Below are 18,340 nucleotides of genomic sequence, written 5' to 3'. Positions count from 1 at the left end.
TGCCAAAACCTTCCGTCTTTTCACAGCATTACCACTCCCTTTAACATTCCATGAAACAAATGTCAAAGCAACCATAACTCTCTATTCCGTTCCAGCACAATTATGCAGCATCTCTCAAATTCAAAAAGCAGGGTCCGAAAAGTGAAAAGTAACAAGTGAGGAAAGTGGTAACACAATGACAAAAGACACACACATAGACAAACAAACAAAAAGCAGAAGTCTTGCTTAACATTTCCAGTCCAATAAACACCAGACTCAAAATAAGCGTAATTATATACATCAAATACAACATTCTGAACTATACCCACCAGAAACGAAACTCCACGCCAAAACAATAGAAGTACAACAATCAATATTATTCCTATGATAAGCAAATTCATGTGAACTCCCATATCATTACTAATCCAACACGCCAATATCCATTGTATCACACTTGAATTCCAATGTTTACACCAATCTCAACCTCTACCTTCATATCACTTACTATCTGGAAGCATCTAATCATCACAATAATTGAACATAAACAGCCCCACCGCCCCCAGAACCCCCATTCATTCTGAACCTCAATATCTATACACAATCCATTCAAACACCCATGTCCAACATATCCTCTATTCCAATCTCCAAGCCACCCACCTCTGTTTATATAGAATTCCACCTCTCCACCAGCTAAAATGGAGGACCATCTACAACCCATCAAGCAACTGGCGCAAGCATTCAAGAAACAGTCCCCGACAAATACTCACAACAAACTACATGTATATAGAATAACCACCTCTAACCAACTTATCAGCTAGCAAATAACTCAACACCACATACCAGAGCATTTTCACCCCATCTTAGCGAGTCCCTTATCTATTTTTCCCTTCCACGTATCACAAACAATTCTAAATATTCAAATGCTACTAAATCGCATACCTATTTATACTGAGAAGTACCACAGCATAATAATATAAATCTCTGAGCACCACCTTTAGAGAGTGGAAACATTCTATGCTAGCCTAAATCATGTCCTCATACGTCACCTAAGCACAGTACATCACATTACAAGTATAAATAAAGGCAGGAACCAGTGGCTCGTGTCCATGTCTGTCAAAACAACCTTCTCCATATTATATTACCCACAATGCAGTACAGGAAAGCATATCTACCTTCTTTCAGTCAATCACAGAAAGAATCAGCTTTGACTAACTTAAAATACTTCAAACCTCAATATGCAAAGTAGGCTTGGATTTAAATTCCATACCCCATATATAAAATCAAAGGAGACCCATTGAAACCAAACCTCGATTCAAAACCATCTTCCAACTTCTGCAGCATACAGATGTAATCCTATTGCCATCCCAATTATATATGTATAATAACATCCACTGACTTCAGTCTAACTGAGAATCACATGGACGCCCCGACAGCAGGGGATCGCAGAAATCAAACCTTCCATTGAAAAGGGTGTACCCATGAGCAAGTGGTGAGCATATCACTGCAAGCACAGTAAGTGACATAATGTATTCTTCAGCACCCCAATTATCAACAGAGATGCGTAGCCAGAACAATTTCCCTCAAACTACATACAGGATCAAGAATAGGTTGTCGAGCAACAAATAGTCTGAAAAATCTATGGTTTACATCTTTAAAAAAGCATCTCCAGACCCACATCCATTCATCAACCCACACCCACAATCCAATGCGCCGCAGCCTCTAGGCAGCAGTCTCATAGTAGGTTGCAGCACAGTCAAAAGTATATTAGGAGGAGGCAGTAGACAAGCATGAAGATGAAAGGTCTGGGTCCTTCAATTATCACCACCTCTCCCATTACGTCTCCTGGAAGCTGGACAGATCAATACGGAAGCAAGTGGGAGTACGGCATCCACAAATGAATGGCATAAGGGCCAAGTATATAACTTCTGCATCACGTAAACTCGTCTGTCAGAGGAAGTCTAAACCCTGTTGCTGCTAGCCGTTAAGGTCAACATCCACGGCTAAAGTATTGTTCGAGTTCCACTCAGGGTGTGCCATCCTTTGAATAACTCACATTGCATTAACCAAGGACCTACAGCAATTGGGTAATAACGTACTGGAGCTGTTCATGATATCACTGTAATTGTAGCCGCCCCAATGCCAGAGATCCGGCGAGCACAATGTAGTGCACACCCACACACTGCAGCGGCTGGACCAAGATGTAGAAAAGGCGCTTACCCATTGATGTAAGTAACGACTGGGTCAGTTCCATATTGGGTACATGTGTAGGAGCGAGTCAAATCAAACGACCGCTGTAACAGCAGCTGAAGCACAAACCGACATATCTTTCCTCCAGATAGTTTGTGATATGTATATCCCCAGTTGTTTGGAAAAGCCAAAGAGGGGCACAAAGTGTCTACACATTCAAATATAAATTGTGGGTGGGGTTGTCAGATCCGGGGCCACAAAGAATACAAACAACGGAGCCGAAACACTTTACAGGACCAGCCATGGGGCAAGAATGAAAAGCACAATATGACCGGAGGCAGTATCACTGCAATAGCAAGCTTACCCATAGCATGACCATTTGCAGAAGCGCTGGCGTCATGGAATGTGTACACCGCAAGTTCAAACGAAGCAGCGGTCATTTCAAAAGTATTAAAAAGTGTGAATCTCCATTCCTGCAGGTAACGAACCATTTCATGCACGCGTTCGGTACCAACAACGGTGCAGGCGCACGGAAGGAGCCCAGTGTGACCCCCATCAAGTTCGCCGTTTCAGATAGTCATGGCAAAGAGGCGTGGCGTAAAGGAGGAAGTAAACACGAAGGCTGCATCATCTCTGTCACGCCTCACGTAACGTAGCCAGTGAACAAGGTGCCTTTCTTTACAGTTTATAACACGGAAATTCAAGGCAATCACGGTGTATTTTCAAGGAAGTAAACATTCCAATCCCGTTGTGATCAACGGAATATAAGCGGCGGCCATTTGCAAATGTAAAATAAACAGCAAAATAACATATATATAAAACAATATATATAAAAAAACTATTTTAACAAAGTAATTACACTGGATCACAACCTAATGCAAGTCAGGTCTTCCTTTTTTCTTCTTCTTCATCCTAGAATTAGGCTCCAGAGCTGATGATGATCCTTCCATTGGGTCCAAATCCAAATCTGTCATAAAAGCTTCTGCCAACTTGCTCTCCGTGAAAGAATGTAAACGACCTTCCACCACTATTTTGAAAATTGCCAGATAAATCATTTAGTACTTTAGATTTTTTTCCCGGGCTTTTACTTTAGCCCCAATGAAAGCTTTCCTCTTGTCCATCACGTCTTTACTCAAGTCCACAAACACCATTATTTTATTGCCACTCCAGGCAAGATCCTTCAACTCTCAGCTTTCCTTAACACCAACTCTTTCACAGGGATCCTCAGGAATTTTACAATAATATGTCTTGGCCTCTCCCCCCCAGGGCTGGTTTAGGTCCAAGAGATCAATGAGCTCTCTCTATTTCCAATGATATAGCTGCACCCAGATTCAGCAGTTTTGGCAGATTCTTATTCAGAAAGTCAATGGCATTGCCTCTTTCCACATTTTCTGGAAACCCCCCAAAACGAAGATTATTCCTCCGTGAAAAATGTTCTTGTTCAGATAATTTCGAGGAAATCTCCTCATTAACAACCTTCAGTTCTCTGATTTGGTCCATCGGTTTTAAGGTCTTTTCATCTACTACATTCAGATGTTCCTCAACAGAATCCACTCTTTTGACAACTGCAGTAAATTTTTCCTCCGATTTTAGAAGAGCAGCCTTTATCTCCCCAATATCCAGTGTCATTTTACTCAGCATATCAAAGAGTTCCCTCCATTATCATCCTTTCTGCCTCCTTTTTGTCTTTTAGCCTCTGGAGTAGTAGGAGTTGACATTTTCAGAAATTTGTAGAGTATATTATCAAGGAAAAGAGTTCAGGCACAGGAGCACAGCAGTTATGCTGCCATCTCTGGAGTTGATGATAATCCCCTTCGATTTTCTGAGATTGCTCGGTCTCATGGCTTCCTGCATTTTCCTGGTGCCAGAGGCTCGCCTGAGAATGAGATCCCTCCAATGGGCTCTCAGGACTCTGTGGTCCCAGTTCTCAGGCAGAATGTCAGACCACCTGCATGTTCCAAACGGAGTTGTTCAGGACCTTCTGTATTGTACTTGCAAACACAATATTTTCAAGGGAGAATCTTTTTGGCAGCCATGGCCGGAGATGACGGTAATGACGGATGCCTCACGGGGTGGGGAACCCACACCAACGTTCTAACAATCATCCGTTTCTGGTCTCCATCGGAGTCCAAACTACATATCAACCTTTTGGAGCCGAGGGTAATCAGACTAGCGCTGAATGGCTTTCTGCCCTCTGTACTGGGAAAGAATGTCCTAATGATGACGGACAACACAGTGGCCATGTACTACCTCAACAAGAAAGGTGGTGTAGGGTCACTACCATTGTGCAGAGGGGCAATGCAGCTCTGGTTCTGGGCAGTACAAGATGGAATCTCTCTATCGGCAGTTCACCTAGCCGGAGAGCAGAACACGGCGGTGGAGGCTCTGAGCAGGCAGAGCAGTCTCCCACGAGTGGGAACTAGCTCAGGAAGTCCTTCAAGAGATCTTCACCCTTTGGGGATCACCTCAAGTGGATCTGTGTGCTACCAGTGTCAACTGAAAGTTTTGCTCAAGGGAATTTCCTCCAAGAGGAGCTCTTGGGGATGCGTTCGTGGTGGACTAGGAATTTCCACTCCTGTACGAGTTTCCTCCAGTCCCTGTCCTCCTCACGTGATAATGAGGTTGAGAAAGGTCAGGAAACCCATGATCCTATTTGCCCCGGATTGGGCTAGGAGGACATGGTATCTGAACCTTCTGGACATGTCCATCTGCCCTCCAATACGTCTTCCACAAAGAGAGGATCTTCTCTCATAAGAGGAAGGTCAGGTTCTCCATCCAGAGGTCAAAACACTCAGCATTCACACTTGGTTTCTGGAAGGCTGAGCTACAGGGATTGGGACCTCCCGGATGACATAATGGAGAGTTTGCTTTTGGCCCGAAGGCCAGCAACAAAATGTTTGTACCGTTGCTGTTGGAACAAGTTCAGCGACTGGTGCGGGGATAAGAATGTGGATTCCTTTATATGTGCCTCACGTATGGTGCTTTCCTTTTTTGTTACATTTGGCAAATCTGGGGCTCCCAGTTTCAAGCGCTCTTCAGATGAGGATTCATATTTTAAGATCCCTCTTGTTAGTCAAGATTGTATGCAGTACCCTTTGGGTGCACTACAATAACCCTGACCTCCTGGCAATACAGACCCAACCTTTGGTATAAGTCTGAACTACACAGGTTGGTAGTGTGGTCGAGCAGCAGGCTTATCTCAAGGGGTGTCAATGTGAGCTATAGTGTTGTGACCAGAGTTTCACAGTACAGTTACCCATATAAACACTTACACTCAAGGTTTCTTGATAAAACAATTATACATTTATTTCACAGTCAGATATGTTAGCCTTCTTCAGAAAGGGAGCAAAACATGTGACACTTATAATACACTTCAAAACACACTGTTTCTCTAAATCAAATGACACCCATTGGGGATGGCACACAGACACTTCCTACACCCTCATGTGACTTACATAGCTAGGACACTGTGGATATTGATTTATCACTGATACATTCAGAGCAATACTGAGTTAGGTGAAAAAGATAAAACAAAGGGTAACAGTTAGCTCAAAAACAGGCAAGACTTCAACACCTTCCAAAGCACAAAGTCAGAGTTAAAGAGGAGTCTCTCAGGGAGCCAGGACAGCCAATGTTAATTGCACAATGTCGAGGGGAGCTGAAGATCATCTTTGCAGGTAGGTAAAAAGTCTTGCACAATGTTTGTAGAAATGTTTGTTGAAAATAGAACACTTGAAGGGCCACAAGCTGGGAGGCTTGTGAAGAGCAACGCTTTAGCAATTCTGCAAGGTAACCAAGACAGTACCTCTGGTTAGAAGAAATTATTCCAGCTGGCTTCTGTTCCTGTACAGCTCTGCAGATCCTGTTGTTTCTGGGCCTCAGTCGTGGGGACAAGAGGTAGGACGTCTAGTGACTCTTGCTCTGAAATGGAATGGTCAGCGGATTCAATGGTCAATCTTCAATTCAGCGTTTCTTCTGTGTTTCAGCTCCTCGTGTCTGACAGCAAATGGCAACACTGCGGTTCTCGGATACCACTCGAGCCTTTCCTTGCTTCTGGGGTCCAGCACTCTGTTGAGGTGGCTCAGGCTTAGTCATTCCTGCAACAGGGAAGTCCGGAGGATCTTCCCAGCGCTCGGTTCCGATTTAAAAGCAATGCACACAATCTGGTGTTCCTCTCCCTGGCTCTTCGGTTCTAGCAGCAACTGCAGTGGAAATACAACCAGCTTCGAGAGGATGTCTAGACGAGCTTACTTTGGAGTTGATTGGTCCCACCAACTAAAAAGGGAGATGCCGTCTTTGCAGGGATTCTCTAGTCGAGGCGAATTCGGAGCTTCAGCACAGCAGCAGGGCTTCACTCGGCAAATCAAGGGTCCAGGAGTTGCAGCAGGTGTCTCTTCCAAGGATTCCTTCGTCCAGTGGTTGACTCTGCCTTAAAAGCCAAAAAGCCTTGCCTGTTATGCAGGTTTCTCCCATTAATTCCAGCCTAGCTGCCAATCGCACAGCAGTGTGGCTGTCCTTGCCGGACAGCCAGCCGGCCAATCACCTTTGGGTGCATTCCTGTAACTAAGAGGATTAAGCACAGGGAGTTTCGGGCACCTCCCTTGCTTCCTGCCCCTGCCAGACCTACTGGTGCCAGAGGCGGGCTTCACTTGTGAATCCCGCCAAAGATAAAGCGAACTAAGAGACCAAACCAGGTTTGGCACGCAGGGTAAATTTCAAGAAGGACCTTTCTGACAAGAAATGGCAAAAAAAGATCACATGGCCGTTTTGACAAAATGGGCACCCATGGGTGCCTTACCATGGCTGCGAACGTAGCCTGCGGTAAAAACACACAATGGTAGTAAAAAGTAAACCACTGCCACCAGCCATTAATTATCAGATGGGTAACATAAAAATGTTACATGCGAAACTAGACAAAGGGGATACTAAGTAACCCCTCCAAAACCCTATGGTAAGATAGTGTGTGCTGGGTCTAGAAAGTTACAAAATGTAAGTAAAGTCAATTTCACTTCATTGCTCTTGGAAACAGTATTTTCACCAAGAGAAGGTATTTAAACCTTTAGGAAATCTAAGAAACTTCCCTGTGCCACTGCACTGAAGGTGCTGTGTGCCACAATGTAAAGATGATACCTATGGAGTTTGTCAGACTCCAAAGTAAAACATTACATGAGAGATAAAAAGTCCTAAAGTTCAGCAAAAGAGCTGGGGATCTCTAAGGTAAAAGGGAATTCACATTTCTGAGAATTCCCCCTAACACCTCTGATTGTTCAATTCTTGAAAGGCCTTACCTAATGTAGTCCATGCAATGTCCCTGTATTGGATCTCTAGTGTTAAAGTTTTAAAATGTCATTCCTTTGAGCTTTTACACTCATGTCCTTTAACCCTTTAACTGCCATGGGTATTTCCCCCCCAGTGCCAAGGCATTTTTTGGTGATTTGGGTATGTGGCCATTCAATGCCTTTTAACTTTTTTGTTACATGAGATATCTTGGCCAAATTTGGCCTCTTTTTTTCCCACATGTAAGCAGCCGAAACACCACCCAGGAATCCTAGGTTGCTGTAGAGGGGTGAGAGAAAATAAGCAAACAGGGTGAAAAGGTTGTGTTTTTTCAAGAAATGGCAATACAATTATGTACAAAGAAGTTTTTTCCTTGTAAGAGCTAGGAACAAATGGTTTGCTGTGCTGAATGCCCCGATTTCCTGGCTTTCAAGAACAGGTTGAGTGGAAATGATAAAAAATTATTTTGATGTGGTTATCAACCGTTTTGTGAGAGGTAGGGGATTTTGGCCATTTTTGCCAATTGGACATGCATGGACGGAAAGGAAGAAAAGGGTAGGAAAGCTGAATTGGAGGACAGAAAGGCATACATTTCTGAAAAGTAGACAAAATTCCATGTGTAGGAAGGGGTGATTTGCGTACGTCGAGCAACAACTAGGTAGGGGAAAATGCCATAGATTGGAGGAAAAGCGGGAAAATGACCGACAAAAAGGTATGTGGTGGACATGGTTGGCTTGGTACGGCAATGGCTTCTATGAATTTTGAGAAAAGCAATGCTCCACTACATTCCCCCGACTCTTACAGTTAGGAAAGCACACATTTTTTGTAGTGTTTTATAAAACAAGCAATACCACAAGCCAAACATTGAGCCATGGTACACAGGAGTGTTATGCTTATGGCCTGAACAGACGCACTAAGCATGTGTAAATCAGGAAAACCAATGTGGTGAGGAACGGCAAGCATACATTTTTTGAAAGAGCACAGGCAGGCCTTTTCAAGGGTAGGTGACTTGTGCAGGTTACAATAGTGTATGGTGCCTAAAGCAGCGATTAAATGTAGGGCACATTTGGGAAATGAAAGGGTTGTGTGACAAAGGGCACCAGCAAATGGGTCAAAACGTTATGAAAACCACACAAACACAACAAATGTTAGACCTTCCCGCGTACCCACATGTGTGGGTGCACCTACCTGGGTGCCAAAGGGAAAGCCTAAAACACAGGTAACCCCAAGTCTGTTTTGGCACCTGAATTTCACACTTTCTCCAGACAAGCGCAACATACAGATATGGGCCTTGGGTGTCCAAGCCACCAAGGAAAACGGGGATCCCCATGCATTTCCCAAAAGAGGACACCCGTGGGAATCCACAAACCCCCCCTCTCCTCCCACGTCACAAACGTATCCCTGGTGTCTAGTGGGCATTTCTGCCCGCGCATCGAGCGCCTTGCACCCGATCCGCAGGCAGCAATACTGTCACAAAGGGGAGAATCTCCCCTTTCTAACGACACCTCCCTCGATCTCCGGCTTGAAATACAGCCGGAGATCAAGGAGGAGAAAGGTGAACACTCACCTTCTATTTTCACCGCAGCAGCCCGAAATGTCTGCTGCGGTGAAAATAACTTTCACTGCGGCGTGCTTTACGCATGCCGCCCTGAACCTGAAGGTAATCCGGCCCCCTGGCATTGAAGGGGGCCTCCCCATCACATAGCCCAGGGGTTGGATTACAGTTTTGTGCGATCCCTGCTTTCACGACTTTCACTTGTCACAAAAAATCACCTTACCAACTCTGTATCCAAATCACGATCAACCTCCTCATCCAGGGAAGAAGGAGGAGAGATTGCATTGACTGGTCCCAAAAAGGGCTTTCTGTTTTTTTTTTATATCCAGAATGGCTAAATTTCACCAAGATGACCAATTATTCATTGGCTATACTGGTCTCAAATTAAGTCTTGCGGTTACTAAACAAACCATATCCTGATGGATCATCCTGGCTATTGCGAATGCTAAAGATTAGTGGGCAACGACCCACCAGAAGGCCTAAGGGCACATTCCACAAGGGGCATGGCAACCTCTGCTGCTCTTCAAAGAGGGGTACCAATTAATGATATTTGTTCAGTGGCCACTTGGTTGTCTATCCACACCTTCGTAAGACATTACTGCCTGGATTCATAGTCCAGTCAGGGAGGACAATTTGCAAAACCGGTCCTTCATTCAGTCCATGATTAGATCTAAATTTAATTGGTACCCCCACCTCCAAATTATTACTGCTTTGGGAGTCTAGTCTAAGATGAAGAATATGTTGGTGGAGGACACAATCCATTCGAAGAACAAGTTACGTTCTTTTGATTGGATGCTCCTCCCACGTATTCTTTATCGCCCCTCCCAGCCTACCCTGCCGTGAGCCTACGGTCAAGGGTATGCCTGGTAATTCCTCTTCAGGAGGGGAAAATCAGGGCTGAAGCCAACGGGTGCTGTGTGCGCTACTTATACTGATGATGTCAAACGGAGGCCCTCGAGGGACAGAGACTCGACGACACTGCACACAGCACCCTCTGTGGAAAAAAAAAAAATCCAAAGCAGCTGAAGCTGCAAAGATAGTTATCATAAGATGAGGAATACGTGGGAGGAACATCCAATCGAAAGAATGTTACCAGGGCTAACTAACTTGTTTGTCTCTCCCTGCCCTCCATAGGCTAACATTGAGAACAAGTCTTTTTGTAGCCTTCTGTTTCACTTTGTTTTGGTCGTCTCAGCTGCACAGTGAAACATGAAAGAAAAGAACACATTTTTACTTACCAGAAACATTTTTGTATTTCTTCTGTTAAACATTCACAAACGCAAGTACTTTTATGTGCATCATATTAATTTTGGGGAGAAGCATTGTGACTTTAGGCCCCACTCTTCATAGGGATTGGACTTCTGAAGCTGGGTCAATATTTTTGCGACTTGGTTCCATCTTTTGCATCACTTACCTTATTTTATCAATTTAAGTAATTGAATGCATTTTTACAACCTACAGTGACTCTATATATGATTATTATTGAGTGTTGTGTGATCGTATCTTCTGCTTGTTTCGATTTTTAGTGTGTGCTTAAGGCCTAGAATAAATATAGTATTTTTGTACTTACCTGTCTTGAATTATTGTGTGCTTCACTATGTGGACACATTGTGGTCCCTGGCCCCACTCTCGCACTCCTGAGAACAGCCTTGACTGCTCTCCGTTGCTACCTTGATTGGGTTTTGGCTGAGTTCCCCTGTTCACTATAACTAGGGTGCCTTCCTAAAATCTGTCCACCTGGCTGGATTCTAGAAATCCATCTTAACGCTCACCCTTCTCCCTATTTACTGCACTTCCCGAAGGCCGTTAGTTGCCTCTTGATCAGTAGCACGTTTCTGTTTTCCACTCATCTGCAGACATCTATCCTACACCTAATTATGGAATGTTGTTTTCATTCCAGAGTGACTCTCAGAATGAGACAGAGAAGCATAGCTGCATCGTCCAGTACATTCTTTTCCCACCGCACGCCACCTCGACCAAGGACAGGTAATGAGGAACTTCTTAAAGAGCAGGAAAATGTCTACGGTCTATGGATGGGTAATCTAATCCTACAAATGTGTTACAGGCGCGGAATGCACTCCTCACAGAACACCCACTTTCTGCTTAGTGGTGGATCGCATGCACACCACTGAAGATCTGAAAGCTTGCTCTCTCTGCAGGCAAAGGAAATGCTAGCTATGTTGCAAAGGCAGCCCCTTTCTCTTGCTAGAGATGAGCATTGAACGCATACTCAAGCGAAAGGAACTACTTATTCTGCCTCAGTATTGGCCACATGATTGATGAGGATTCTCTTGGGTAACCCACGCCCCTGAACTATGGCTCAGGCACTCCATTTTGTGACCCTTTTTCAGTCTGAAGGGGCTTTGTTTGCCTTTATTCTCTATCGCCCTATACCAGTTGTTGATCCCTATGGACAGCATCCACCATTACTGTGTACTGGTTCCTTTATCTATTTGGTGCGTAATAGATGTATTCTCAGATGCATTTCAGGGCTTATGATCCAGAGATGCACTGCAGCCCATTGGGCCAGCACACTTGGTAGCAGATATGAGCTTGCATGCGTGGCTTCCTGCAACGTTGCTTGGCAGACTGCAGTCTCGTGAGAGCAGTGTGGCCAGAGCCTGTGAGGAGAATGTGTATGAGAATAAGAACCATGCCGCTTTGTGTTCAATCACTACGAAAGCGAACATACACATGCAGGGCACGATGTACTGGTGTGCTGATCGCAAGATACAGGTTCCCAGCTGTTTTGGCCAATAGGATCAACCCGTTTCTTCCTGGAAAGTGTCATAGGTGTAACTAGTAGAATGTACTGATTATCTATTGGTGTAATGCACCTGACATGAGAGCCAGACGCTTTTCCATCATGGTGCAAAGACCATGGATACCTTCGCCCCATGAGATTGGAGCCAGTCCATTGGCATAAGGGGTGTGTCTGCTTAGGCATTTCATCTCTCCCTAGAAGTTGTCTGTAACCCCATTCCTATATCGTGTTCTGATGCACTTATTTGTCTATGTGAAGACCTTCAGACTACTTCTAATGGTTAGTGAACATGCACAAGCTAAGCAAATCATATGTTTCTCCAGCTTCTCAACAGATGATGACAACGACACAGAGGTGGAGGCCATTGAAGTGGAAACTGAGCTGAATCTTGTTACAGAGTGCTGGGTGGAGCCGCAGAGCGGTCATGTGGTCAGCACATCTGGGAGTTGGATGCACCTGCAGGGCTTGGCGTATACAGAGATCCCCAAAGCGGTGAGTGATGGAAGAAACTGTTCTGTATGCATCCAAATTGCTTGCCTTTAATTCATGTTCTTTTTTTATCTCTTACTCGCGTGCCATTATTTAATACCTCACCATCCCCATGTGTCGTCTTGCAAGCTCACTCGGTGTATGTTCCCACTCATTGAATCCCTGTACTGGCTTCCTCTCCCTGATCTCTGTCATAATGTCTTGATTTCAGTTTCCCATCTACTACTGCATGGGGGGGGGCAGGAGGCTGCCCATCTCCCATCCTAGAACCCGTAGTGCACTAAGGGAATATGCGGGTCCTCAAGTACGACAGAACTATTCACCTTGAACATAAACTGTTGTTCCACAAATGAACCTAATTCAAAGATGTTACAACTGTTGTTATTGCACACTTTAGTTAAAATCATATCATTGTACAAAGGCTTCAAACCTTGCAAATCCTGTTCCTACTGCGAAGAATCAGATGATTGTTTTGCAATATTTGATTTCCCTATTTCCTTCTCTACCATAGATAGAATGTAAACTAGTGGACTATAATTGTACACTCGAATTATGAAAGGTTTAAATTGTAAACCATTACACACAAAATGACAAAACTATATACAGAATGTCAATCCATAAGCTTAGGCTACAACCATTCAGTGGCAAAGTCTCCAAATGCATGTACTGCTGCACAGCACTAATCAATGTTTAAAACCTTTGTTTTTTAATCCGTCATGGGATGAGCGTGTCGGCCTCTCTGCCTAGCATGTTGCATTCCTTAATTGTGTGTGAGGAATTTCTTCCAGAGGTGAAGAGCAGTATCAAGAATTACAGGGAATCCAACATTCAATTCAATTGTGAGGCTTCTGTGAAACAAACATGACAAAAAGGTGTGAGCCAAGATGGAGAGCGTTTAGATTAGAAATATTGCACAGGAAAGGAAATCGTTGGAAACCCATTCATGCCTGGGCGTTTCGCTAGAGCTCTCCTTGATGTGGGACACACTCATGTTTGGGAGTGTCATCAAGTACGCGCTTCTGCTACTGGAGAGGAAATTAAGGAATTATGTAAGCATTTTACTAGATCTGTTGTGGCAATGTCTCTTCAAAGATTATGCAATCATGATTATGTTATGCAGGACCAACCTTGTTCTTTTTTTGTTTAGATATTTTTATTGATTTTCAGTATAAAAAAAAAACAATAGAACAATTAAGACTCCAGAATTTCCTTTTGTACAACTCGGAAAACATTTGCATCTCAACAATTCTTCCACATATCATATGCTCAATATAGATGTTAGCGATGAATAATATAGTGTACAATGCGTTAATTCCTCAGTTCATTCCTTTGGTGTAATAAGAAGAAGCTGGGAAGGGAGTTAATACGCTAAGTTGAGTTCATTGGGACAATCATCTCTTTTATCCAGAGTAAACCATCAGTTCATTGAGGAGTAGAGGATATCAAAATTTCATAAACATAGTTACCACTGCTGTGCCTTCTCAATTCGAAGTGTGCAAATGCAAGTTAGTGAGACCATGGATAATTCAATAATTCATGAAGTGCTTTAAGAGTTGAGGTCAAAAGTACATATGTTCCTTGTCAGAGACAAAGTCTAGGAAGGTGTGCCAAATTTTCCGGAATCTCGAGAGTTTCCCTTCCATTACCTCTGAGTGTTTTTCTAGACCTAGCAATTCCCTTAATTTCAACCACCAATATGCTAGATGTGGGCCTTCTATCGTTTCCCAAAATCTAGCCCTAGTAATGCGGGTCGCTACTAATAAGTGGGAGATTAGGCTTGCTTTATGCCCTGACATATGGAAGGACCCATTCTCTGGGACATCTCCGAGCAGGAACACCCTAGTGTCCATGGGGAGCAGGGAACCTGTGATTTCCTTGATTTTTCTAGATCTCACCTCCAGCCAATATGACTGAATAATCCGGCAATGCTACCACATATGGGCTATGTCCCCTCGCTCACCACATCCGTGCCAGCATGTGTCCGGGTATTCTGGATTAATGGAGTGAAGCCTGCTGGGGGGGAGGGGGAAGTACCATCTAAAGCAGATTTTGATAGCGTTTTCTTTTATTAGGGTACGACGTGAGCTGGTCTGGGTACGGTGCCAGATACGCTGCCAAGACTCCTCCGAGATCTCCAGATCAAGCTTTCTCTCCCAAGCTTTCATATATGGGAGCTTCTCCTCTGTGGGGGCTTTTTCTAGGAGTTTATAACATAGTGAAATCTTATGGGATTGGTGGCCTTCAAGGATTTTCAACTCTATGCCCAGGGGGGTTCTTTGGGCTGCTCGGTGGGTGTCTCTATTAGTGAGCCAGTGACGCAATTGTATGTATCGGAAGCGTTCCGTCTCTTTACATGTCTGAAAAGTCAATGGTTCCTGATCTGCGTATAGGTCTCTTAGGCACAGAGGTTTGTCTCGGGACCAGACTCGGTACGCTGCGGGTGCAAGGCCTGGGGTGAAAGCTGGGTTTTGCGTGATAGGGGACAGTGCCCCTAGTCCTGAAGGGATACCCCTCTGCGATCGCACCTTATCCCAGCTCGTCAGAGTGGATAAGGTGGTTGGTAGTATTCCAGTCCTGAAATTGCGCGCTCCTTTCTGAAGGAACGGAAGATGCGCCAAAGGTAGCGCAGCAGCCGCTTGTTCTATCCCTAACCATTTGGGAGGGTCTGGGGAGTCTTTCCAGGAAAGCATTACTGCTACCTGCGCAGCCCTGTAATAGCACGGTATTGAGGGAAGGCCTAGTCCTCCTAATAATCTTCCCCTTGTCAAGAGTTTGCCGGGAATACGTGGCTTCTTCCTCCTCCAGATAAACTGGTAGATCTCCTTTTGAAGATTTATTAGCTCAAATTCAGGGATGGCTATTGGCAAGGAGTGAAAGGCGTACAACAGCTCCGGGAGAAGGGTCATCTTAACCGCATTAATACGGCCTAGCCACGAGATTTCCTGGGAGTCCCACCGTCGCAACCATTCCTTCAATTCTTTAAATAAAGGGTGAATGTTCGCCCTGTAGAGGCCCGCGTATGTTGGGGTCAGTTTTACTCCCAGGTATGGAATCTCCGCTGGGGACCAAAAGGCCTAAAAGGGGTGGAAGTGTGCAGGGGGCATCTTGTAAGAAGCAAAGTAAGTCATCTGCGTATAACGCGATTTTGTGGGGTTGCCTCTCTACTTCAAATCCCTGGATGCCTGGTTGTAGTCTGATATGCTGGGCAAAAGGCTCCATTGCTAAGGCAAATATCAGCAGGGACAGAGGACAGCCCTGTCTTGTACCCGTGGCTGATTTAATTAGGGGGGTCCAATTCTTGTTAACTTTAATTTTAGTTGAGGGAATTTAAGAATATTAGTCTGGAGAATTCCGGGCAAAGCCAAACCCCTTTAATTCTAATTCCAGGTACCCCCGAGACATACTATCGAAAGCCCTGTGGGCGTCCAGGGACAGGATAGACAGTTCACCCGGGATCTTCGAGGTGAGGGCAATTAGGTTGATGGCCCGGCGTATATTATCATAGGTGGATCGACTACGTATAAAGCCTGTCTGGTTATTATTTATCAGTAGCAGAAGGGCTGGGTCTAGACGATTCGCTATTATTTTCCCCAACAATTTGGCATTCTTGTTTAATAATGCAATAGGCCTATAGGAGGCACAACCTTTATGGTCCCTCCCCGGTTTCAATACTAGTGTAGTAGCTGATTCTGCCATGGATGCTGTGACCACCCCCACTCTCCATACTGTGTTGAAGAGTTTCGTTAGATGTGGGGTCAATTCCTCTCGAAAGGTTTTATAAAACTTATTAGTAAAACCATCCGGCCCTGGGGCCTTACCTACTGGGAGGGAGCAAATTGCCCTGTCTGTCTCTTCCAAGGTTATTGGGGCCTCCAGACAATCCCGAAACTCTCTAGATACCTGTGGGAGATCAGCCTGCTGAATAAATTCCCTGGCTAACTGCGAGTCCGCCACATGGGCAGCAGCGTGGTTTCTGAAGAATTCCTCCACAATTCGAAGTTTCCCTGATTCAGTGAAGATCCGCCTCCCCTCTGCGTCTTTTAGAGAGTCTATATGGTAGCGGAGAAACATGTCCAGCCTAGAAAACCCTCTGTGTACAGGAGAGAAGAAAGTATAATCCCGCTCGCCCTGGTGGAAAAATCGCCATCCCTCAATCAGGGAATGTTCTCTAAGAAGAGAGGTCAAGGCCACAAAATTCTTCTGGTCTGTCGGGGTTGGAGGGAGAGACTTGTCCTCCAAAGGATTAACCACTGCGTTAAAATCTCCCCCAATTATGAGGTCACCCTCAGCATTCCCGATATGGCAGCAAAAAACTGGTGTTGGTTGACATTTGGCGCATACAATGACAATAGGGTCATCCTCCTTCCATCTAGTGTGGCTATCGCTAGAACAGATCTACCCCCTCTGTCCAACCAAGTGTTATGAATTGTCAACGGGGTCCCGTTTCGAATGAGAATGGCCACACCACATTTCTTCGTCCCCGAAGAGGCGCATAGTTTGGTCGGGTAGAGTTCATCGTTCAGGCGAAATTCATCCGCCGGCAACAAGTGGGTTTCTTGTAAGAATATTACTGTAGGGTCGTATGTTGCCAGTCAGTGAAATAACGCCCTTCTCTTAATAGGGGAATTGAGGCCCTGAGCGTTGAGGGTCAAACAGACTATATTCGGTGTCATGATCTCAGTATTCCCTCGTGTAGTATACATATTTGACATAGGTTGCTATTACACACCATCCTCCCCTCCGCTCCCTCCCAGCCCGGGTCTGAGAAGTCCAGAAGGTAATTGTCAGTGAGACATTCAGTTCCTCCCAATTGACCCAGTCATCAAGGTACTCTGTCAATATTGCAGGTTTAAAAACAACCTTATGAGAATTACTTCGCCGCTGATAGCCTCTGTCTGAGGCAGACCCCAACATAGTGTACCAAAGTAGAAAGAAATAATAGAAATCATTTTGAAAGACAATCAAATTAGAGAAAAGAACAAGTGAGAAAACAGGTTGTACCGTTGAACAATACGCTACAACCTCTCGAACTATGGTAACCAGAAGTCGCAAGTAGTTTTCACTAATCTCAACTTCCATTGAAACTACAGTTAACCTCAACAAATTTGGACGCTTTCCGACTTAGGTGCCCCCACTTTGAGAACCACATGCAGTCCCGCACATTGCGTAAAAACCCCCCCTCAAAAGTGATCTCTCTTACGATTATCCGGAGTCTCAAGTTCAATCAGGGGACCCGCACCAAGCCGCATGGCCCTCAAAAGCAGGCTCATCAATATTTCTCAAGTCTGCCATGACTCCAAACCGCTCCAGGCTGGGCTGTCGCAATCAGTTGAATTACAACTCCACTTCCATGTTCTCTTCAGTAAAGCTAAGAATGTGCTCGTTTCGAAATCAGTTCCATTTGCCTTCAGGCAGGGACTTCGTCCGACGGCAGGGGGCTAGGCGAGACTGACCTTCAATCATAGCTCGGTCGTTGTGCGAGGTGGGACCACCGACTCGTCTCCAGCCTCTAGGCTTCCTTCTTCTGTCCAGTGCGGCAGGGCGGAGGGTGGAATCTTCATTTGGAGGAGCCTCCGGATCCAGCACGGATGTCTCATCAGTCTCCGCCATCAGTTCCCTCGCCTCCAGCTCTGTAGAGATCGCATAATGTTGGTTGCGGAAGTCAGAGTAGTTTACAGGGGAACCCCCAGCGGTAGCAGACTTTCTGTGACTGGAGCCATATGGTGACTTTTTGCAGGCGGCGACGGCAGGCTAGAGTATATGAGGAAAGATCCTGAAATAGGCGAATTAACACCCCTCGAAACTGAACAGGTTCCGTTTTCCTGGCCGCCAACATGATCTCTTCTTTTTGGCGAAAGTAGTGAACTCTGGTCAGGACGTCCGGGAGAAGATTTCTTCTCTGCTGAATAGAAGAATACACTCCGTGGGTTCTGTCCAGTAGCAGGGCATCAGAGGGGGCTAGACCCAGAAGGCCTCGGAACAGGTCGCTAACAGTCTGGCAATTCCTGATCGGTAATTTGGCAGGGAATACCTCAAATACGCACATTATTGCGCCAAGATCTATTTTCGAGGTCCGCCTGCTTAACCCA

General features: G+C 45.0%; 1 protein-coding gene across 8 annotated transcripts in view; it reads left to right on the top strand.

Annotated features, from left to right (window-relative positions):
- The window catches only part of SZT2 (SZT2 subunit of KICSTOR complex), a 2,035,845-nt gene that overhangs the window by 446,652 nt on the left and 1,570,853 nt on the right, over positions 1 to 18,340 (top strand). For all 8 annotated transcript variants that reach the window (XM_069642429.1, XM_069642432.1, XM_069642427.1 and 5 more), the window contains exons 18-19: positions 10,899 to 10,984; positions 12,086 to 12,254. In XM_069642429.1, coding sequence (XP_069498530.1) covers positions 10,899 to 10,984; positions 12,086 to 12,254 — 255 coding nt within the window. The remainder of the gene's footprint in view (positions 1 to 10,898; positions 10,985 to 12,085; positions 12,255 to 18,340) is intronic.

This window comes from Ambystoma mexicanum, chromosome 1q (genome assembly GCF_040938575.1).
Source record: "Ambystoma mexicanum isolate Mex_15411 chromosome 1q, UKY_AmexF1_1, whole genome shotgun sequence".
Classification (NCBI taxonomy): Eukaryota; Metazoa; Chordata; class Amphibia; order Caudata; family Ambystomatidae; genus Ambystoma; species Ambystoma mexicanum.
The sequence above is the reverse complement of the archived record's forward strand: the minus strand, read 5'-3'. Positions and strand labels throughout refer to the sequence as shown.